General features: G+C 33.9%; 1 protein-coding gene across 1 annotated transcript; it reads right to left on the bottom strand.

Moving 5' to 3' along the window:
• Positions 1-372: 372 nt before the first annotated feature.
• Positions 373-7,693, bottom strand: LOC136225688 (patatin-like protein 6). The gene is made up of 3 exons (XM_066013794.1): positions 5,840-7,693; positions 4,040-4,357; positions 373-887 (listed from the first exon to the last, which is right to left on the bottom strand). Exons 1-2 carry the CDS (start codon positions 7,007-7,009, stop codon positions 4,088-4,090), a joined length of 1,440 nt encoding a protein of 479 aa, XP_065869866.1. The 5' UTR covers positions 7,010-7,693; the 3' UTR covers positions 373-887; positions 4,040-4,087.
• Positions 7,694-18,679: the final 10,986 nt, after the last annotated feature.

Below are 18,679 nucleotides of genomic sequence, written 5' to 3'. Positions count from 1 at the left end.
ATAAGCGGCTAGACAAAACAGCAAACCACAACCAAATCTGGCTCAATCGGACACTTGCAAGATCTAATAATCCACCACCACCACCACCAGTCTTTAGTAATTAACAGAAATTGAAATAATATCCTTGCTCCAAACAATCATAACAACATTATTTTTCATAAAGAAAAAGAGCAAATTTGAATAGAGCCAGGACCCCCAAATCCTAATATAAAGGGTGAAATACCAAGTAAAAAGTACACAAATGCATAGTTATATATAAAATATATGCAATGGCCCATTGAAATATGATCTATCCCATTCCCAGGAGATTTGGTTGGTTGTTTGAAAAAAGATACCAGCCACTGATCTGAATTCCCTTTTTCCACCAATACATTAAAAAAGGAAATAAAATATATATATATTCAGAAAAACAAAGCTGAGACAAAAGAACTTTGGATAATATGTAAGCTTGGTTTCATGAGAAAGTAGCTAGCCCACCATCACTTCACCCCTCCCACTCAAGTTTCTTGAGAGAAAGAAAGGTTGAAAAAGACCAAACAACAAAATAAAAGAAAAACAAAAAAAAAATTCACACCTGATATACTCGGTTTGACCTTGGAAAAGCCTAATGAAAGAAAACCCAAAATGGATTTTTGCTTTGTTTTGTTTGTTTGATTCAAATTGAAAATATAGAAAGTTGGAGTGGACACCACTTTGCCTGTCCTCTGCTAGGCAAAGTATCCCACTAAGATCTTCCCTCTTTCTCTTTTACTTGTCCTTTTCTTCTCTCTATCCTCCTTTCCTTTCTTCTTCCCCCTCTTCTTCACTTTCATTACTAAAAGCTGCCTTCTATTTTTTACTTTTTCTTTTCCTCCTCAATATCTATATTTTTATACTTCTTTACTTACCTGCAATTTCATTATTCAAATTCACCAATCAATAATACTCAACAAAACCAATAATATATGTCTCTATCTATCTATATCTCTATGATAAGCACAAATCAACATAAAGGGCGGCCCGGTCGCATTACGCGTCCCCGCTGAGCGAGGGTCCGGGGAGGGGTCCCACCACAAGGGTGTATTGGGGGCAAGCCTTCCCTTGCCAATTAAATTGGCAAGAGGCCACTCCTAAGACTCGAACCCGTGACCTCTGGTCACACGGCAACAACGTCAACATGAGAGAAAAAAATTCAAAACCAACATGAGAGAAAAAAATTCAAAACCAACACGTTACTCTAGATCCCATGTTCAATGTTAATAATTAGTGCTTTGGTTCTATTGTCAGGAGCTAAAAAAAATCAACTAATATCTATTATTTGGGAGTTTGGATGTTAATGGAGGTGAAAGTTAGAGGTAATAGAAAAGAAAGTTAAAAATTAACATTGTTTGGGAGTTTATAGAATGTAAATGAGATTAAATGTTTAACTTCGTTTAGGAGTTTAAATATGGAGGAGAGTAAAAGTTAAATTTACTCTGCAGAGATAAAAAAAATTTAAAAAACTTTAAGTTGCTCCATTAACTCCCCCAATTTAGAAGTTAGAGTTTGGAGGTCAAATGAAGTAAACATTTTTTTGATCAATTTTTTTTAATCAATAAGGAAATAAACATTTAACTTCCATTAACCTTCAAAGCCCTCTCAAAAAAATAACTCATAAACAAGGTTAACTTGATATTTAACCTTTCATTACTCTCATTCATTTCCCTTAACCCCAACCAAACAAGGGCTAAAAGCAAACCTAAAACAACTGAATCAACAGTTCTTGATGATGAATTAGTAAAGCAGATGATTAGAAATTAAAAACCAAGTGAAAGCATATATTAATGCGAAGTAGGTCCACTAAAAACATCATAGGTCGGGCAAACTTGAAAGAGTTGATTTTTGGTACCAAATGGACTTTTTCTTATACGATTGACATTGAGCATTTCCGCTGATTTACGCAACACTACAGTATTCAAAAAGTTAGGAGGAGTAATCTACCAATACATTCCTACTCGTAGACACGTGCTATTCATTTGTTAAGATAACTTAGACAGATCAATACAAGCAATACACTAGATAGAATGGACCTCAAGGAAATCAAAGAAGAAAAAACACTCAAAAATACGAAACCCTAATAAGTTATTATTAAGATCTGCATTTCAATTTGTATTATTGGGCTCGAAGACCTAATACGAACAAGAATAACAGCTCAAAGACCTAATAGTACTAAATTTAAATAAAGCGTCAAAACTTGAAAATTTAAGGGACCAAAATTGTGTTGTCTTACAAAAAGGGCAAAAGTTAAAATTTGGAGCATAAATTTAGCCAGTTTGACCCATGTGTTTTAGTTTTACAGCATATTTAGGGTATTTTTAGTTTAGTCTATAGCTAATGTTGTTTTTAGCAACAGTTCGCTGTTGCGAGTATATAAGTAGCCTTTGATAAATAAATGTAAAAAGATAATTATGAGTATATTTTAATCAATATATAATAATTATATAAATAAAATATTATATTATATAAATGTTAGTAAAAATAATAAGAGATCTCACTATTTTATTTATGATGGTTCATGTTAGCCGACCCCGAATCATTTCGGGACTAAGGCTTTGTTGTTGTTGTTGTTGTTGTTGTTGCAGTGGGGTCACAATACACGTGTCCAAATGTGAATTGAGAGTCCTCCAAGCAACATAGAAGACCGGATGCTTAATATAAGAACTCAAAAAAAAGACGAAAAAGCCAGCCCTTATACATTTTTAGTTTTTGTATTTGTTCAGAAAAGTCGACTGTTTATCTATATTTTAGAAACGTCTAATACATTCTTAGCTTTTGTATTTGTGCAGAAAAGTCAACTATTTTTCTATATTTTAGAAACATATTATTTACTCTTAAATTTATTTAAAGTGACTTTATAAGCAAATTCAGGGGTTAATCATTTAATTTAAGAAAATTTAATGGATCATGAATCAGTTTAAACAAGTTTATGAATAAATACAACATTTTAGAAGTATAAAGAATTGGTGGAAGTATAGAGGGTTTGGGTTGTATTACTTCAAAAAAAATTAACTTGACCATAAAATTACAATTACACGAATGCCCTTCAAGTGACAGCAGAAGACAGATGTTGTGTTTGGTTATTTAGGTTATGGAATCCTTGTGGAGAAAAGGTATTTTAGGTTTGCTGAAACAGTCAAAAATCAAAATAAGTGACAAAGAGAACTCCTTTTTAGGTACTACGGAAATACCTTTAGACTCTGATGATCTCACCAAATCATTTGATTTCATGTGTTTACAAGCAGATAACCAAAAAGCTAAACCAAAACAAGGTTTTGGTTTCACCTACATAAAAAATCACCAAAATGCCCTTAAATCTAATAGCAAGCAAGAATCAGTGTCGGTAGCCCGACAACAACAGGGTCAATCTTCCCCACATATCCCTATTTGAATACTTATTGTATTTCCTATTCCTTTCAGCTAAACAGGGAAAAAAACAAACCAAGAAGAAAGAGCATCCACACCACCGCCACTTATAACAGCAACAACCGGTTGTTGTAGGGTTTGGCTCTTTTCAATCAGAGAAAGAAAATGACAAGACCTTGTACACGAGGACTAACTATATGACAAAAATCTATTACCTCCTTATGTTTATTTGGCCTAATCTGACCACCATTTCTCAACAATCTTCTAAATAAAATAAGAATTTCATGGATTAAGATGCGATAGTGACTATAACCCACTAGAGAAATAAAAAATGATGATGATAATGCACGGACCTATGCATTCAATTTTAGTTAGGCAGGCATCAGTAGTGGATAGAGACATTTCTTTCTTGGAAAAAAGGGTCTCTAGTTGCCACTGTATAGTTATTTTATACATTTTCAAGCTTTACAAACCAGAAATTATTTTGTTTTGGTTTAATCTATATTATAATGAAAGTTTCCCAGTTTGATTATTTCTAGAAAGGGTCCACTAAGATAATAATAATAGCCAGCTTTAGACATAGAGTATAAATGGATTTAATTATGAAACATAAAATAGAGCAAAAGAAAAGGAAAGGAGAGGAGAGGAGAAGACTCACCTTTCTTTTTGGTTTTTGATTGGCTGTAAATGTAATTGGGAGTGAATTCTAATTGGGTTTAGAGGCAGCTTGTTTGAAAGCAACAGTGGGAGCAATTCTGCAGCTCCGCCTCTGATGTTCAAGCACAAGTTCACCAGCAAACCAATCAAGTTTCTCGAAATTGCTTTGCTCTCCAATTCTTTTTCCTCCAAATAGAACTGATTCAACATTCTTCTGCTTCAACATCTCATCTGCTATGGCAATCATCATCTTCACATTGTTAGGACCTGAGTCTGTATCTACATTAGGCCCACACCTGCCTAAGCTGGACCCATTTGCCTGTCACACACCAAAATCAATAACTATTAACAGTCTACGAAGTAATGGATACATAGGCCACTCATTCAATTTACTTAAAACATTCAAAGTCATAGTCATGCAACAAAAGAACCTAGTCAATTAGCCAAAAAGCCTCAAATTTACAGACCCCATAAAGCACTCTGTTTGTGCTTTTCTATTGGAATGATTGAAGCTTCATAACTTAATATTGCTTTCACTAATTATGCTGATTTGTTCCCACATCAGCCTGCATTAACTTGAATATATTAATTAGTGCTCTAATTACACTCTAAAGATAAAGCTAAAAAAGTCATAGTATTAATTTGGGTAGAATGTGAATCTTTATTAACCTGCAAAAGATGGAGGACAGGAAATTGAAGTATAATAAGGGTCCCCTCCCTTACTTATAGATGGCTAACATTAAGGTAGTACAGGAATGGCAATATCAAAAACCATGTCCTTGGCATTTGACAGCAAATAAAGTATACCTATATCTGAACCTTATAATAAAAGCTTCAAGCTAATTATGGAAAGCATGTTTACCCTCTAACTAATATATGAATTTAAATCATTATATTCTCCCCTACTCATGACAAATTCAAGCCCCATTTTTATTCACTTAATTGGTAAGAAAAAAAGCCAAAAAAGATAAAAAAAAAGTTGCTCAGGATTCAGCCAGCTAATATTTGCACAAAAATAGATTTCTTACCAAAGCAATTACTATTCAGATACAATCCCTAAATTGGCAGGAGAAAAGACAATTCTGAATTCGTGGGTTGGGTGGCAAAATAATTCACTTACCAACTTCTGAATTTTTAACCTATACTAGAAAACCTTGAAGATTAGTAAGCTGGCAATAAATCATATATTAAAACTTGATTATTATAAAATAAAATAAAAAAACTTGATTTTTCCCTAGTATGGCTAAGGATTTGGACCCACGATCTTTATTTTGACAATAGAGAAAATAAGAAAACTTCCATTTTGCTATAAAGAAAATTAAACTTTGACTATAAAAGTCAAATTTTATTTTTACCAAATAATACGTTTACTTATCCAAAAGAACTAAAAACCTAATGCCACACATCACATGCAGCACAACAGGGAGACTAGCCTCAGAGACACAAACAAGCACAAAGGTCCCCATTGGGTCTCTCGAGTTCAACTTTTTCCTGCCTAAATACTAAAATTCCAACCAATATTCGGCTAATGAAAACCATATAAAACACTTGAAATCTATGACCCATACACAATTTGGCTGAAATTGAATCCCAAGAACCCAAAAATCATCATAATGTATATCAATCCATACCTACATCTGTGCCTGAAAAAGACACAATTGGCTTAACCTTTCACCAGCCTGGCTAAAACTGTCCTCATATACACCGTAACATAGAAAAAGACTATAACCAACTTGTACAAATATTAATTACTCATAGATAGATAGATATGTACTGTATTCAAGTTGTCAAAGGACCATACCTGAATTCTCACATAGTTGTTGCTCTTACACTGACCAAAAGCCATGGCTACGGCTTGGTCCACTGAATCTGCTGAACCGTCACCTGATATACGAGCCATGGGTCGAGCCCAATGCTTGGCCCTCCAACTTTTGACCTGCTCATAGTCATAGCTAACGTCTAGGAGTTGACCAGTTCCTAATGATAAAACGAGCAAATCTTCCACGCCTCTTACAAAAGGAAATTCTTGCTTGTTGTGTAGCACGTGCGTTATTGCAGCTGATGTTGGGTTGGTCATAGCTAAACCGCCGTCCACTGCTAAACATTTGCTCTGACCGTCGATTGACCGCATTTGAACCGGTTCGAATAATCCCGGTTCAGCAGATGTGGCCCGGCAGACTTCCCATAAACGGAAATCAAAACTATCGGTTTCTAATGCATCGGCCCTTGAGAAGAGAAACGGCGCCGTGCTTGAAAGATCATAGCATGGAATTAGAACCGGTTTTAACGTGTCTTTAAGCGTTAAACTCCGGTTATTCTCTGTGAATGTCTCTTTCATAGCCTTTTCTAGGCCGGCTGAACCGTCGGCCAAACTCGAACCGCTTTTGAATAGTCGCTTAATAACTCCGCCGCCGCTTCCGCTGCTGCGACTATTTCCGACACCACCAGAACGGTAGAATCTCTTACCGTGATCAGCCAAAAACCTCCATGTCTCATCCGCCTTCATAATAGGACGGTTTTGATCCTTTGTACCAAAAAGCATAGCCGTGAAGATACCGCCGATTCCCGTCCCCGCCGCCACGTCGAAATAGTCAGCGATTCTGGCGTCAGGATTCCCTGATTTCGTTTTCAGCGCCTGCTCGAGATAAGCCAATGCTTTTCCAGAAAGAATCCCTCTCATACCGCCGCCGTCGATGGAGAGTATGCAGATTTTCCCCCTCTGGTTCTTGATTGCAGAGACGCTGTTGGTGTCGACCACCGATGATGATATTACCGGCTCAGGTTTTGCCTCCGCAGGTGGAGGAGCGATCTGTTTGGGAACCCAAAGTTTCTGATCATCATAGCCAAACAGAAACTTGCTTTCGAGAATTGAGAAAATTTCATAGCTGAGCTTATCGGTGTCTATGCTCGGTTCTTGCATTTCTAGAAATTGATTGGTCGCCATTTCTATTGATTGTAGATTCTTTTGCATGGAGCTGTAGAGTCGATTTCTTCTTGAGATAGAAGCTTAATCTCTTACATTAATTTGGCAACTTCGACATTAACGCCTAAGGATTGTTTTCCCCCAAATATCTTCCGTTTCTCCAGAGATTTCTGTCAAGAATCTTCTCCTTATATTACGATGATATTTCTATTTCATCATACTGAACCTGAAATATTCATCAGCCAAACGTACGATTTCTGAATACCTGCAATCATGTTTTACACAAGAAAAGAAAAGAGAGAAAAGCGAGTGGAAACCTTGCCCCCTGAAATCCTCTACCCCAATCTTCGACTTCCCCTTTTATTTTCTGTAATATTTGTAAAGAGCACGCTCAAGCTAACAACAAAATGAATATATGTGCATAAAAAGATGAAACCAAGTAAAGGTAAATGGTAGATAGGTCGCTGGTAGCTGTGAGCTATATCACCCAAACAAAAAACAAAAAACCCAAAAGAAGCCAAAAGAAAAGAGAGAGAGAGGAGGCAAGAACACAGCAATGGCAGAGCATGTCTGTTTATAGCTTTTATAACCAGAAGACCATTTTCAACTCTCTCTTTCTCTCTCTTCTCTGTTTCTCTATTTCCTTATTTTCGCTTTGTTTTTCTCCTCTTTTCTCTCTCCCTTTTCTCGTTTTTCTGTGTCCAACGAAACGCCTCCCTGTGTATGATTTGGAGATTTACTATTAGTCCATTTATATGACATGCTTAATTAAGAACATGTTTTATGGATTGGATTTGGTTTTGGGGATAACTTTTTTTATTTATTTATTACTATAATGCTTATTATTAAGTTTTTGTGTTTATTCTTATGTTATGGTATGGATGGGCAATATTAGATAGTTTTAATCTATTTTAATTTTAACCTAAATTATAGTTTAATATCGGACTATTAATTAACATATCCACGTGTATCAATGAAAACATTTTCGCTCCTTTACCCTCCACGTAGCCATGAATTATGCTGCATATATAAACGTTATACGTTATAGATGTCAGGTAGCTGCTGATCTCATATTCACATACAACCAAATAGAGCCGGTAGTATAGGGTCCACTTCATCATGACAACTTTAACCTCTATAAATATAAAAGCACTCACTGATCGAAGATAAATACAATTAATATCTATAGATATATGGCTTGTTCATTTATTGCTCTTAATTATGATATATAGAGTAACTTATGTATCGAAATAAACGTGTCGGTTGGTCACTAGCCCCTTCTAACCTGTTAATCTCCTTGTACGACTATCTACACATTCAACATCCAAAATAACCCTTTTATTAATATTTTCCATACTAAATTGGTACGGTGAGTATGGACAAACAAAATATTTATGGCTCACTTCAAAGCTCTCTTACTAGGCTCACTAGTTCATCTCTAATATTATTTTTGTTCCTAACTAGTTGTAATCTATTTTGATTTTAACCCAAATCATAGTTTAATATCAGACTATTAATTAACCTATCCACCTGTATCAATAGGAATACTTTCGCTCATTTTCCCTCCATGTAGCAATGAATCTGCGTATACAAACACTATACATTATAGATGACAGGCTAGTCGTTGATCCCATATTTCCATACAACCAAATAGAGCCAAACGTGTTTGGGGTCCACTTCATCGTGAAGGTTTTAACCTATATAAATATAAAAACACTCAGAGATCAAATGCACATACAATTAATATCTCTAAATATTACTTGTTCATTTAATACTCTTCATCTTGATCTTAGGACCAATTTAGGTACGAAATATAGGTGTCGGTCACTTGCCTCCTATAACATGTTGCTAATCTCTTTGTAAGCCTATCTATATATTCAAAATGCAAAACAATCCCCTCATTAATATTCTTCACATTAAATTGGCTTGGTGAGTATGGATAAACAAAATATACATAGATCACTTTAAAACTCTTTTATTAGATCTCACTAGTTCATCCCTCACCTTGGATACCCTAACACACACCCCCCCCCACCCTTCTATCAAAAAACACCAACCCTTCAACCAAACCAATCATTCCAATAGATGACAATGAGCAACCAATAACTCTCCAAGGTATAACCGTGGAGTTGGATCATTGTTTGGTTGAGTGTCTGGGTTCCTTGGATCCAAAATACGATAATTCCTTGATGAATCACCAAACAGCTCATTTAGATGTGTGGAGACTATAAAGAGGTCATAAATAAGTTGAAGAGCGGACCATTTAATGTGGTTTCCCCGACACCACCGAAGCAAGGACACATCCTGCACCTCGAGACTTACGGACCCCAAAATGCGGTCTAGAGAACGAGAGCGAGGCACGATAAAAAATAGAGGTCATCACTCCAAATCACCCTCGATCCTCTCTGGCAATAGTGGTTGGAAAAAAAGTCGCACGAAGCAAACTCTTTTAAAGAATTTGGTATCCACCTCAAGAAATTACTCCCTAGTGACACCAAAATGGATCCCAAACATCTCTCCAAAAGGAAAACATGTTCAATCTGATCAGTGAAAAGGTAAACATGCGATTCAAAACTGCTACGATGGATGTAGAAATTGATGTGTGAATCCTCAAGGTCACAAATACTAGCTCTCCTATTTCTGCACTTGGAATCTTGAGAAACTAATTCCTTAAGTTTTAACTATGCCTTTCTTAAGGAATATAATTGGATGGGAGACCCTATGACGAATGTAAAGAAATTTCGTCGATCGTTGGGGACTACTACAGTTACTAACGATGTCATATATAGGTTGTTTCCTACCATACTAAAGGAAGCGAATACATATTTGTACGAACAACCAATTGTGTCCATGCAAAGATTCAACTAAATGGTCACGAAGTTTTCTCAACATTTTATCACTTTCAAATATGAGCAGAAAACCATATAGGACTTTAACTACTTAGTTCATGACTGGTTTGAAACCCTCTAGAAGTGGTGGAATAGTTCCAAACAAAAAATAGTCATTTAAGTTAGGCACCTTAATCTTGATGTTATTGTAGAATGGAAGCAAATTGTCAAAGTAAAGATCTATACAAAGAGCTCATCACGTGACAGCTCGATCCTTCCGAGATCTAAGACGAAGAGCCTAAGATTTCATATGATGGGACAAACATTGCTAATGGGATGCATTTAGGGTTTGAGTCATATGAAACATTGCCCTGATGTGTATATAAAGGATATTTTTCGGAGAGAGACACTTATCATATTCTATTATTGATTTCCTATGTTGAAACATAATTTCCATAGAGTTTTTTATTATAACAAAAATAACTATTAAGGAATTAGAGCCTCAAAATATTTAATTCCAAAATTATTTTATGTTATTATTTAACAAAGTAATTATGACAAGAATGCTATTATCTAACAAAATAATTATGAAAAATATACAAATTTAATGAAACATAATTGAATGCTCATATTTTTATATTTGAAACGAAATGGTCCTATTTTTATCCATTACTTTTTGGAAAAAGAAAGTAATAGTTATTCGAGCATTTCCAATAGAGATGCTTTGCATTCTATTAGAGTAACAAGTGTTGCTTAGTTTTTTATGTCAATATTGCCACTTTTTTAGACCTTTACTTTTTTGTAATATAAAAAATGATTTAGCTGCTTATTATTGGTGCATTTTTATGAAAATATTTATGATTAAAATGGATATACATAAAATAGTGATTTGGGGGACTCTAGCGATAATTTTTGGAGTTGCTTGATATTGAAATATTTTGTTTAAAGAAATTGTCAAAAGTGATGTGGATTAGAGAAAAAATAAAATATTATATTTTTTAATGATGTGTTAAGTTTTAGCAACTTTTAAAGTTACTTGCATTGGAGATGCCTTTAAGGGTCTATTTGATTCAGCTGTTAACTAATAGTTGTTGCTGTTGCAGTTAGCTATTTATTATTAGCTGATTGGTTACTAATGTTTGGTAAAACTGTAATTAGTTGTTATTGTTAGTATGTAAAATATATATAGTAAACAATTTATTAGTCTTTACATTTTTTTTAACTAACACACTATTTAGTCATATAATAATGCACTATTTAGTCCTTAACTTTTATTCCATTCAATAGTTTAGTTCCTTAAAAAATGATTAGATAATTTAATAATTCAAATATGTGAAGGACTAAACAGAACAAAATTAAGGACTAAAATGTGAGTTTGTAGTAAGTTTGATTGACTTATAAGCAATATATGTTATTTACGAAGATCATTAGGTATAATAAGATTATTAAAATACGAGAACTAAATAGTGTGTTGGATAAAAATGTAGGGGATAATAAGTTATTTATTCAAATATCTAACATGGACATGCTTTAAATTAATCAATAAATACATTATAAAAATAAAAACTGTAATACACAAATTAATAAAAATAATCTAAATAACATAACTAAACAAAAATAAAAAATAATTATTTATTAAACAAAGTAGAACCTTATTTTTTTGAAGAGGGTAAATAATCTAAATAACTAAATCAAAATAAAAATAACTAAAACCTTATTGTTTCAGTAATAAACAACAATATTATAGAAATAGAAATAAACATTAAAGGAGAAATGTGTTTTGTATGAATAAAAAAGATAATTTTGTCAAAATTAAATAAATACAAACAATTGTTCATGAAAAGCTTTAAAAACTGTTGTTTCTATATAAAAAAAGATATATGTTGCTGTTACATAAACCTAGTCAAACACTACATATCCCACGGTTTAACTTGTTTAACAATGATATGGATAAAGCAAACATCCTCTAAATCTTATTGTAGACTTGTATAACAATTATACGGATAAAGTGAAAAATAATTGTATTCAAGAAAATTGACTATGGATGAATATGACTATTATTAGAAATAATGTACTACAATATATAATTAGTAAATATTGTTTGGATTTTTTTTCTTTGGGAGTTGTATTTGAACAAGAAGTTTATGTTTATGTACCTAACATTGACTAATTAACCAAATCTAGAATTAAGGTTATGCAGTTACTGAATATTTGCTATTGTTGTCACAGACGGCTTAAGAAAAAAAAGTCATTCTAAAAATGTACATGAATATAAGTAGAACAGTTATGGAGTTGTAGCATCAAATTATTGGATAAAATAGTTTATATAGAGTGTATTTGGATGGTTTATACATTGTATTGTTTTGCCAAGGACCAAGTGGTACTTCGGTCTTTTTCGGTAAGAAATCCAACGGTAAATACATGACATGACTACTATGATGGTCCATATTCAACGGTCAAATTGAGAAAACAGTCTCTGCAATTTCTATATTTTCAATTTTGGCTTAATATATTCTCAGCCTAATCAAATTATCTGAACTGACCCTTTAAACTTTAAAATGTTACAACTAACCTTTTAATTAGATTATTTGAAACAAATAACTGTTTAAATAGATTAATATTCGTGATTTTTGGAGTTTTTTTGCCCTTTTGTTAATACATCAGTAGATTAGTTAAACGTAGTAATCGATATTTTGGACATCTTTTTTTTTTCCTGGTGTAATATTATGTTGAATGTTTTTTTTTTGATCTAAAAGTTATTTATTCCAAATAAGTTACTTGGAGAGTTATTTTTTCTAAATACCTAAATTAGTAGGTTATTTGTTCTCAATAAGTAAATTAAAAAAATTAGTTATAACAATTTAAAGTTAAGAGGTCAGTTGCAGGGTTGAGAGATGTATTAGACTTTCAATTTTGGTATGTGATATTTCTACTTCCTGTCATTGCCGTTACGCGTGGACCCGTTCGGCAAAATATGGAAGCACACTAAATACTCAGTTTTATTTATTTATTTTGAGTTCAATTAGCATAATCATCTTACAAACGCGACATTGGACCCTTGCCTTTGGGCTATTCAGGCGGATATATATCTAATTATTATTGGTAACAATTTTTTTTGTTTAATACATAATTTGTTGTCTGAACTTTTCCAAAAAAAAAGCTTGATTGGTTTTCTGAACTTTTAAAGTGTCTTGATAGCTCCTTGAACTTGCATAAAATATTCATTTAGCCCCTTAAACTTGCATAAAATGTAATCACTTAATCACTCAGCTGCAAAAAAAAGAAGTTAAATGCGAAATATGTATTGTAAACGTCTTAGATTGTTATTATATAATTCATAAAATAGATTTTAAAAAAAGTTCTTACTTGTTCAACTATAAAATTTGTATTTTCTAATATTAGAACTACATACCTCAATCTTGATCGTTTTACTTTTTTTAAAAGACGTATAAAATACATCTTCTGCATTTTTAAGTTATTTTTTTTACAACAGAGTGATTAATTGATTACATTTTATGCAAGTTTAGGAAGCTAACTGAACATTTTATGCAAGTTCATGTAACACCCTACCCAATACCATGTAGATATTGTCCACTGTGGCCCAAATCCAATACCTTGGGCCTCACGACTTTAAAACGCGCCTGCATGTATTGGATTCTCATCTTAGTAATAAGTCACAATCACTCCCTCTCCACTTCTGATGTGGGATTCAGTTCATTCCTGCCTCCATCGCCATCCCTCAGGGCCGCTCCTTGCTTAGGCCTTCTACCCCGACGCCACCTTCTTTAGACCGGATCGTTACAGGCCTACCAGCTTTCGCCTGGCTCGTCCCCGAACAACACATCGTATGTGGAGAGTCGGTTCTGATACCAATTGTAACACCTTGCCCAATACCATGTAAATATTGTCCGTTATGGCCCAAATCCAACACCTTGGGCCTCACGGCTTTAAAACGCATCTGCATGTATTGGATTCTCATCTTACTAAAATAAGCCCCAATCACTCCCTCTCCATTTTCCGATGTGGGATTCAATTCATTCTTGCCCCTATCGTCATCCCTTAGGGATGCTCCTTACTCATGCCTTCTACCCCGGCGCCATACTTTCCGGACCGGGTCGTTACAGGCCCACTAGCTTCCGTCTGGTTTGTCCCCAAACCACACATCGTACGTGAAGAGTCGGCTCTGATACCAATTGTAACACCCTGGCCAATACCATGTAGATATTGTCCGCTCTGGCCCAAATCCAACACCTTGGACCTCAATCAAGCTTTTTGGACAAGTTCATGATGCAAATGATGTATTCAGTTTTTTTTTGTTAATCAATTTTGTAGTACAAAAAAAAATCTTTCTTTACTGCTGTTATTTACTGTTTTATTAAAGAAAAACACAGATATGACGATATTTAGAGACCTTTTATTTTCACCTTTTTTTTATGAATCCGTGTTAGTTTTTTCATTCTAACACACAGAGATATTGTAGCATTTGGTTAGATACTGATTATTGTTATTTTAGAATGGTTTAATATATAGTCATTTTTGAACTTAGGACTTGTTTGATAACATTGTAATAGATTATGATGGTTTCCACAACTGTATAATCATATTCAAAGAAATACATCATTAGATCCAACATTTCACATTTAATTAGATGAAGATTCTTGTGTCATGTGACTTAATTCAAACTATATTGATAGAAATAAAAAGGCTTAATACCCTCGCAACCCCCTCAAGTTGGTCCAATACTGCAACTGACCCCCCCCCCCCCAATTCGGTACTTACACTTTTAACAAGTAACCCCTTCAACTTGCTTATTTGGAACAAATAACTCATCCAATTGCTCAATTGGAACAAATAACTCCTCAAGTTAGCTTATTTAGAACAAATAACCCTTAAACCCCAAAAAACATTCAACATAATATTACATCAGAAATAAAAGATTTCAAATTATCAGTTGCTACATCTAACTAATCTAGTGATACATTAAGTAAAGGGTAAAAAAACTCCTAAAATACCCTACTTGAGGGGTTATTTATTCGAAATAAGCAAGTTCGGGGGGTTACTTGTTAAAAGTGTAAGTACAGGGGGTCAGTTGCAGTATTGGGTCAACTTGAGGGGGCTGGGAGGGTATTAAGCCAGATAAAACTCATAAGAAAATCTGACCAACTCAAATGAGTGTTTTAAGATATCAAATTGCATATAGCTATACAGAGCAAGAAATGTTTTTTAAAGAATGACTAAAGAATGTTATATATATACTTCAAAAAATAAAGACATTTATGAAAAAATAAAGTTGGTTATTATGTTTTTGCTGGTGGGAATCCCATCTCTTAAAAGTCTAAAAAACATAGTGTTGTATCTCAACCAAGTCTTGAATTTGAATATAAGGTGATAACATAGTGAATGTTATCATCCAATTTATACAAATGAACCAACTATTGCTTCGTAGACATAGACTATATCTCGATATTCAAGCTGGATCTTGGTTTACAAGTATCTCGTTTACTACGTACATATAATCCTGCCCAAATATGATTTTAGAAATATGTTATTTCTTATAAAAAATTATTATTGTATTAGTTTGAAAGATCTTCCTAAGAGAGAATACAGGAATATAGGAATCTTTCCTCCTATAAATGGAGCTTTCATGCCCTTAATATATGGCTACCTTAACTTGCTATTATAAACTCTCATACTATTTTATTCTTAATTATAGTACTAACTTAGGTACCAGAGATTCCCTAGTTAATTAGCCACGCCTTGCAAGTTCACACCAGATTTGGAGCAAGAGAAGTAGTTAAATTGTTATTTATTTACTTAACATATCATTGATGCGATGAACAAGATCTAATAAATCGTCATGGCTCATGATATTCTAATTCTATGACGACATTATTAACGCCAATATGGGAACCGACAATGTTCCTCTGATTAGCGAGGGTATAGAGTAATTTCTAGAAAGTATTGCTTCCAATCTCAATCAAAACCATTCCAACACTATCTTTAACACATTCTTTAAAATTGACACCAATTGAATAGAATGGAAGGGACACCCAACAACACTCAAAGCACAATTCTAGGACATACCTCGAGCATTTTACTTCAGTCACCCTCTAAAGGAGCAGAGATAGGAAGGATCCCATTTATACGTAAAATATTGTTCATTTTCTCTACCAATGATACATCATGAGGAGAAAATACTTGACGACAGCTAATGAAAACCCAATTTCAAGAGCAAAAGATAGGGTAAAGATGAATATGATAGATTAGATAAATCAATTATGTTGGCAAACATTCACAGTCTTGATTTTAACACGGCCTTAGAATCCATGATTGCCAACACTAGAAGCAATAAATTATGAGTAGACTTGGTCCTTTGCAAAACCCAAGATATGGGGCAATTGATGGAAAAGGAAAAAAGTATTTCTTGAACTCGACGAGATTAATCATGTGAGATAAATACCAAAAAGGATTGATAGAGTAGAAAAAGACTATAACTCTTGGGTAGATCCAGGAAAATGAAACAAATGAATAGAGAATGCAGGCATATGTTGGACCACCCTTAATAAACTCAAGCAAAAGATCCCTTTATGGATTGAGAAAAGCCTTGATAAATGAGATATTCGGTATCTGGTAATGCATCAAGGGGGAATTTACAGTATGGACATGAAGCCTTATTATAGATTCCATAGAGTTAATAGTCATGATAACAACTTCTTTGAATTGGGAAAAGAAATTGAAAGACTGATTGTAAAGGTCAACCTAGATTGCTTTGTCAAACATCAACTAGAACATGACAAGTCAGACAATAGAAAATAACATCTAGAGAAAAAGAAGCATAAAGGAGTTATTTATGTTATTGTCGGAGGATCAAATTTTGAACCATCGATTGAAAAGGCTTGGTTTCTAAGCATAGGGTTTCCAATACCCAGATGTATAATTCATTGAATTTTATTTCTTTTTACTTTTAACCATATATTTAAACTATATAGAAGTTATGATAGATGGGTATATCTACTCAAATGAACCTTAGTACTCAAATGTAATTTATTTACTATTTTGCCATTAAGGGCTTCTGATGATCACTCTACTTGTAAGAACTTCCACCATCCATTCGCTATCTGGTAAGGATTCTATTGTCTTTATATCATCCAAACATAGTACGAGTTTAGCAAGTGCTATATAGAAAGTTTCTCTTCTCCTAGGACTTATAGTACTTGGATTAATTCAGTTATTAAGATTGTTACTTTTGAATGTTCATGTTCATCTTATATCAATACATATTTTGATTTCAATTTCTGTTAAGTTTTATTATTACTGCTTATTCTTTATGCTTGCTTTTCCTAATCTAATTATTTCTAGACCACCTTACTTTTAATCAAAATTCACATTTGAAACCTTACCAGGGTTAATACCTTCAAAATTGTAGGCTTGACAACCCTACGAGTACTTACAGGTCCTTAAAGTTTGAGTTTAGGTTCGAAAATTCCCTAACAGGGCTAAAAGGGTCGATTTGCACTAGAATGAGGTTGATGAGATTAAAATTAAAACTTTAGAACACACCTATTGAATCAATCTTACCGCAACTCATTTCACTCGCATTTGTTTGATAAGGCATGCTAAAAAATGACTCACATTAAAATAAGATTAGCAGTAGAGTTAATTTAGAAATAAAAATCAACTTAATTTCTGGCCTAAACAATAAAGAAGCCTATCGGGATGATATTTTCTTAATAATAACTCATGTGGATTTGACATCCGGTCTTTACTAGATTATTACTTTATATGATAAGGTGCATTTTCCCTAATCATGGTTACAAAATTTTGAGTTCTTGCTCGAGACTTGACACCTCTCAATAACACATAACAAACACATACTTAGTACTTAAGCACACTATAGCTCTATTAGGTACTAACTTCTCCCTTGTGGCCAATAAACTAGCCCCAAGGCTCTGATGGATGAGAGTAAGGTTCCACAGACCAGTAACATAACCATGTTGACCAGAACCATTAGGAACTTCCATACACTATCTTCTTGTTGTAGTCTTATCCCCGGCCCCAACACTTCCAATAACACCCATATCATCAACTTCTTTCAACCACCACTCCCCACCTAATGTTGTTACCCTATGATTAGGAGCCCCTAGGGAAGCATCCCAATCTTCCATGATCATCGCTTCTGATAACTTGAAATATGTATCACAGTGATGGTCAATGTAACCAATTGGCCCACACACAAAAATGACATAAGTTTCTCATACTTAAAGGTACACGTAACCCAATCACCTCCCACATTGAGAAGCTTATTGTCCTTTTTAAATGAATGGCGTATATCAACATACACACACACAACTTTATGTAAGGACGCGATAATGATAATTTATTTTTAGTGTCATAGCCCGCAAAAGAACCAATATAATTTCCTAGAGCTTGTCCCTACCTCTGGGAAAACCCCGAAGGAAAACCATGCACCCGAATAAAAAAAATTACAAGGTGTAATAGAATGTTCATTAGATCCCCTCCCATTTTCAATTTATATAAAACGAGAAGATGATTATCGAAGGTCTAACGACCCCCATCCATATTCCAACAAAAACCTTTTTGATGGAAAAAATGGAATAACGCCAGCTTTCCTCCAATCTCAGTAATCAACAAACCCTTGCATAGACATCAGGGACTCGTCATTTGGTGCTTTAACACATTAAAATTGAAAGATCAATAGTAAGAAAAGTTCTTACCAAACATAAGTCCAAGTTCTCCAAGGGCTTATCTCCTCCTAAATCTTGAAACTCTAACCCATACCCACAAGAGAAAGATTCATCAATTGATTGTCCATTCTGTCGAGCCTTAGTCACAATATCCTTAACAATAAGAAACATAAAATTAAATAGCC

Source organism: Euphorbia lathyris, chromosome 4 (assembly GCF_963576675.1).
Source record: "Euphorbia lathyris chromosome 4, ddEupLath1.1, whole genome shotgun sequence".
NCBI lineage: Eukaryota > Viridiplantae > Streptophyta > Magnoliopsida > Malpighiales > Euphorbiaceae > Euphorbia > Euphorbia lathyris.
This window is presented reverse-complemented; position numbering and strand designations above follow the sequence as displayed.

Bases quoted from the DNA above. Each gene is read 5' to 3' on its own strand.
- LOC136225688 (XM_066013794.1), bottom strand. From the start codon at position 7,009: ATGCAAAAGAATCTACAATCAATAGAAATGGCGACCAATCAATTTCTA. The intron at 4,358-5,839 runs GTATGGTCCTTT...GGTGTGTGACAG, and splicing joins ACAACTATGTGAGAATTCAG to GCAAATGGGTCCAGCTTAGG.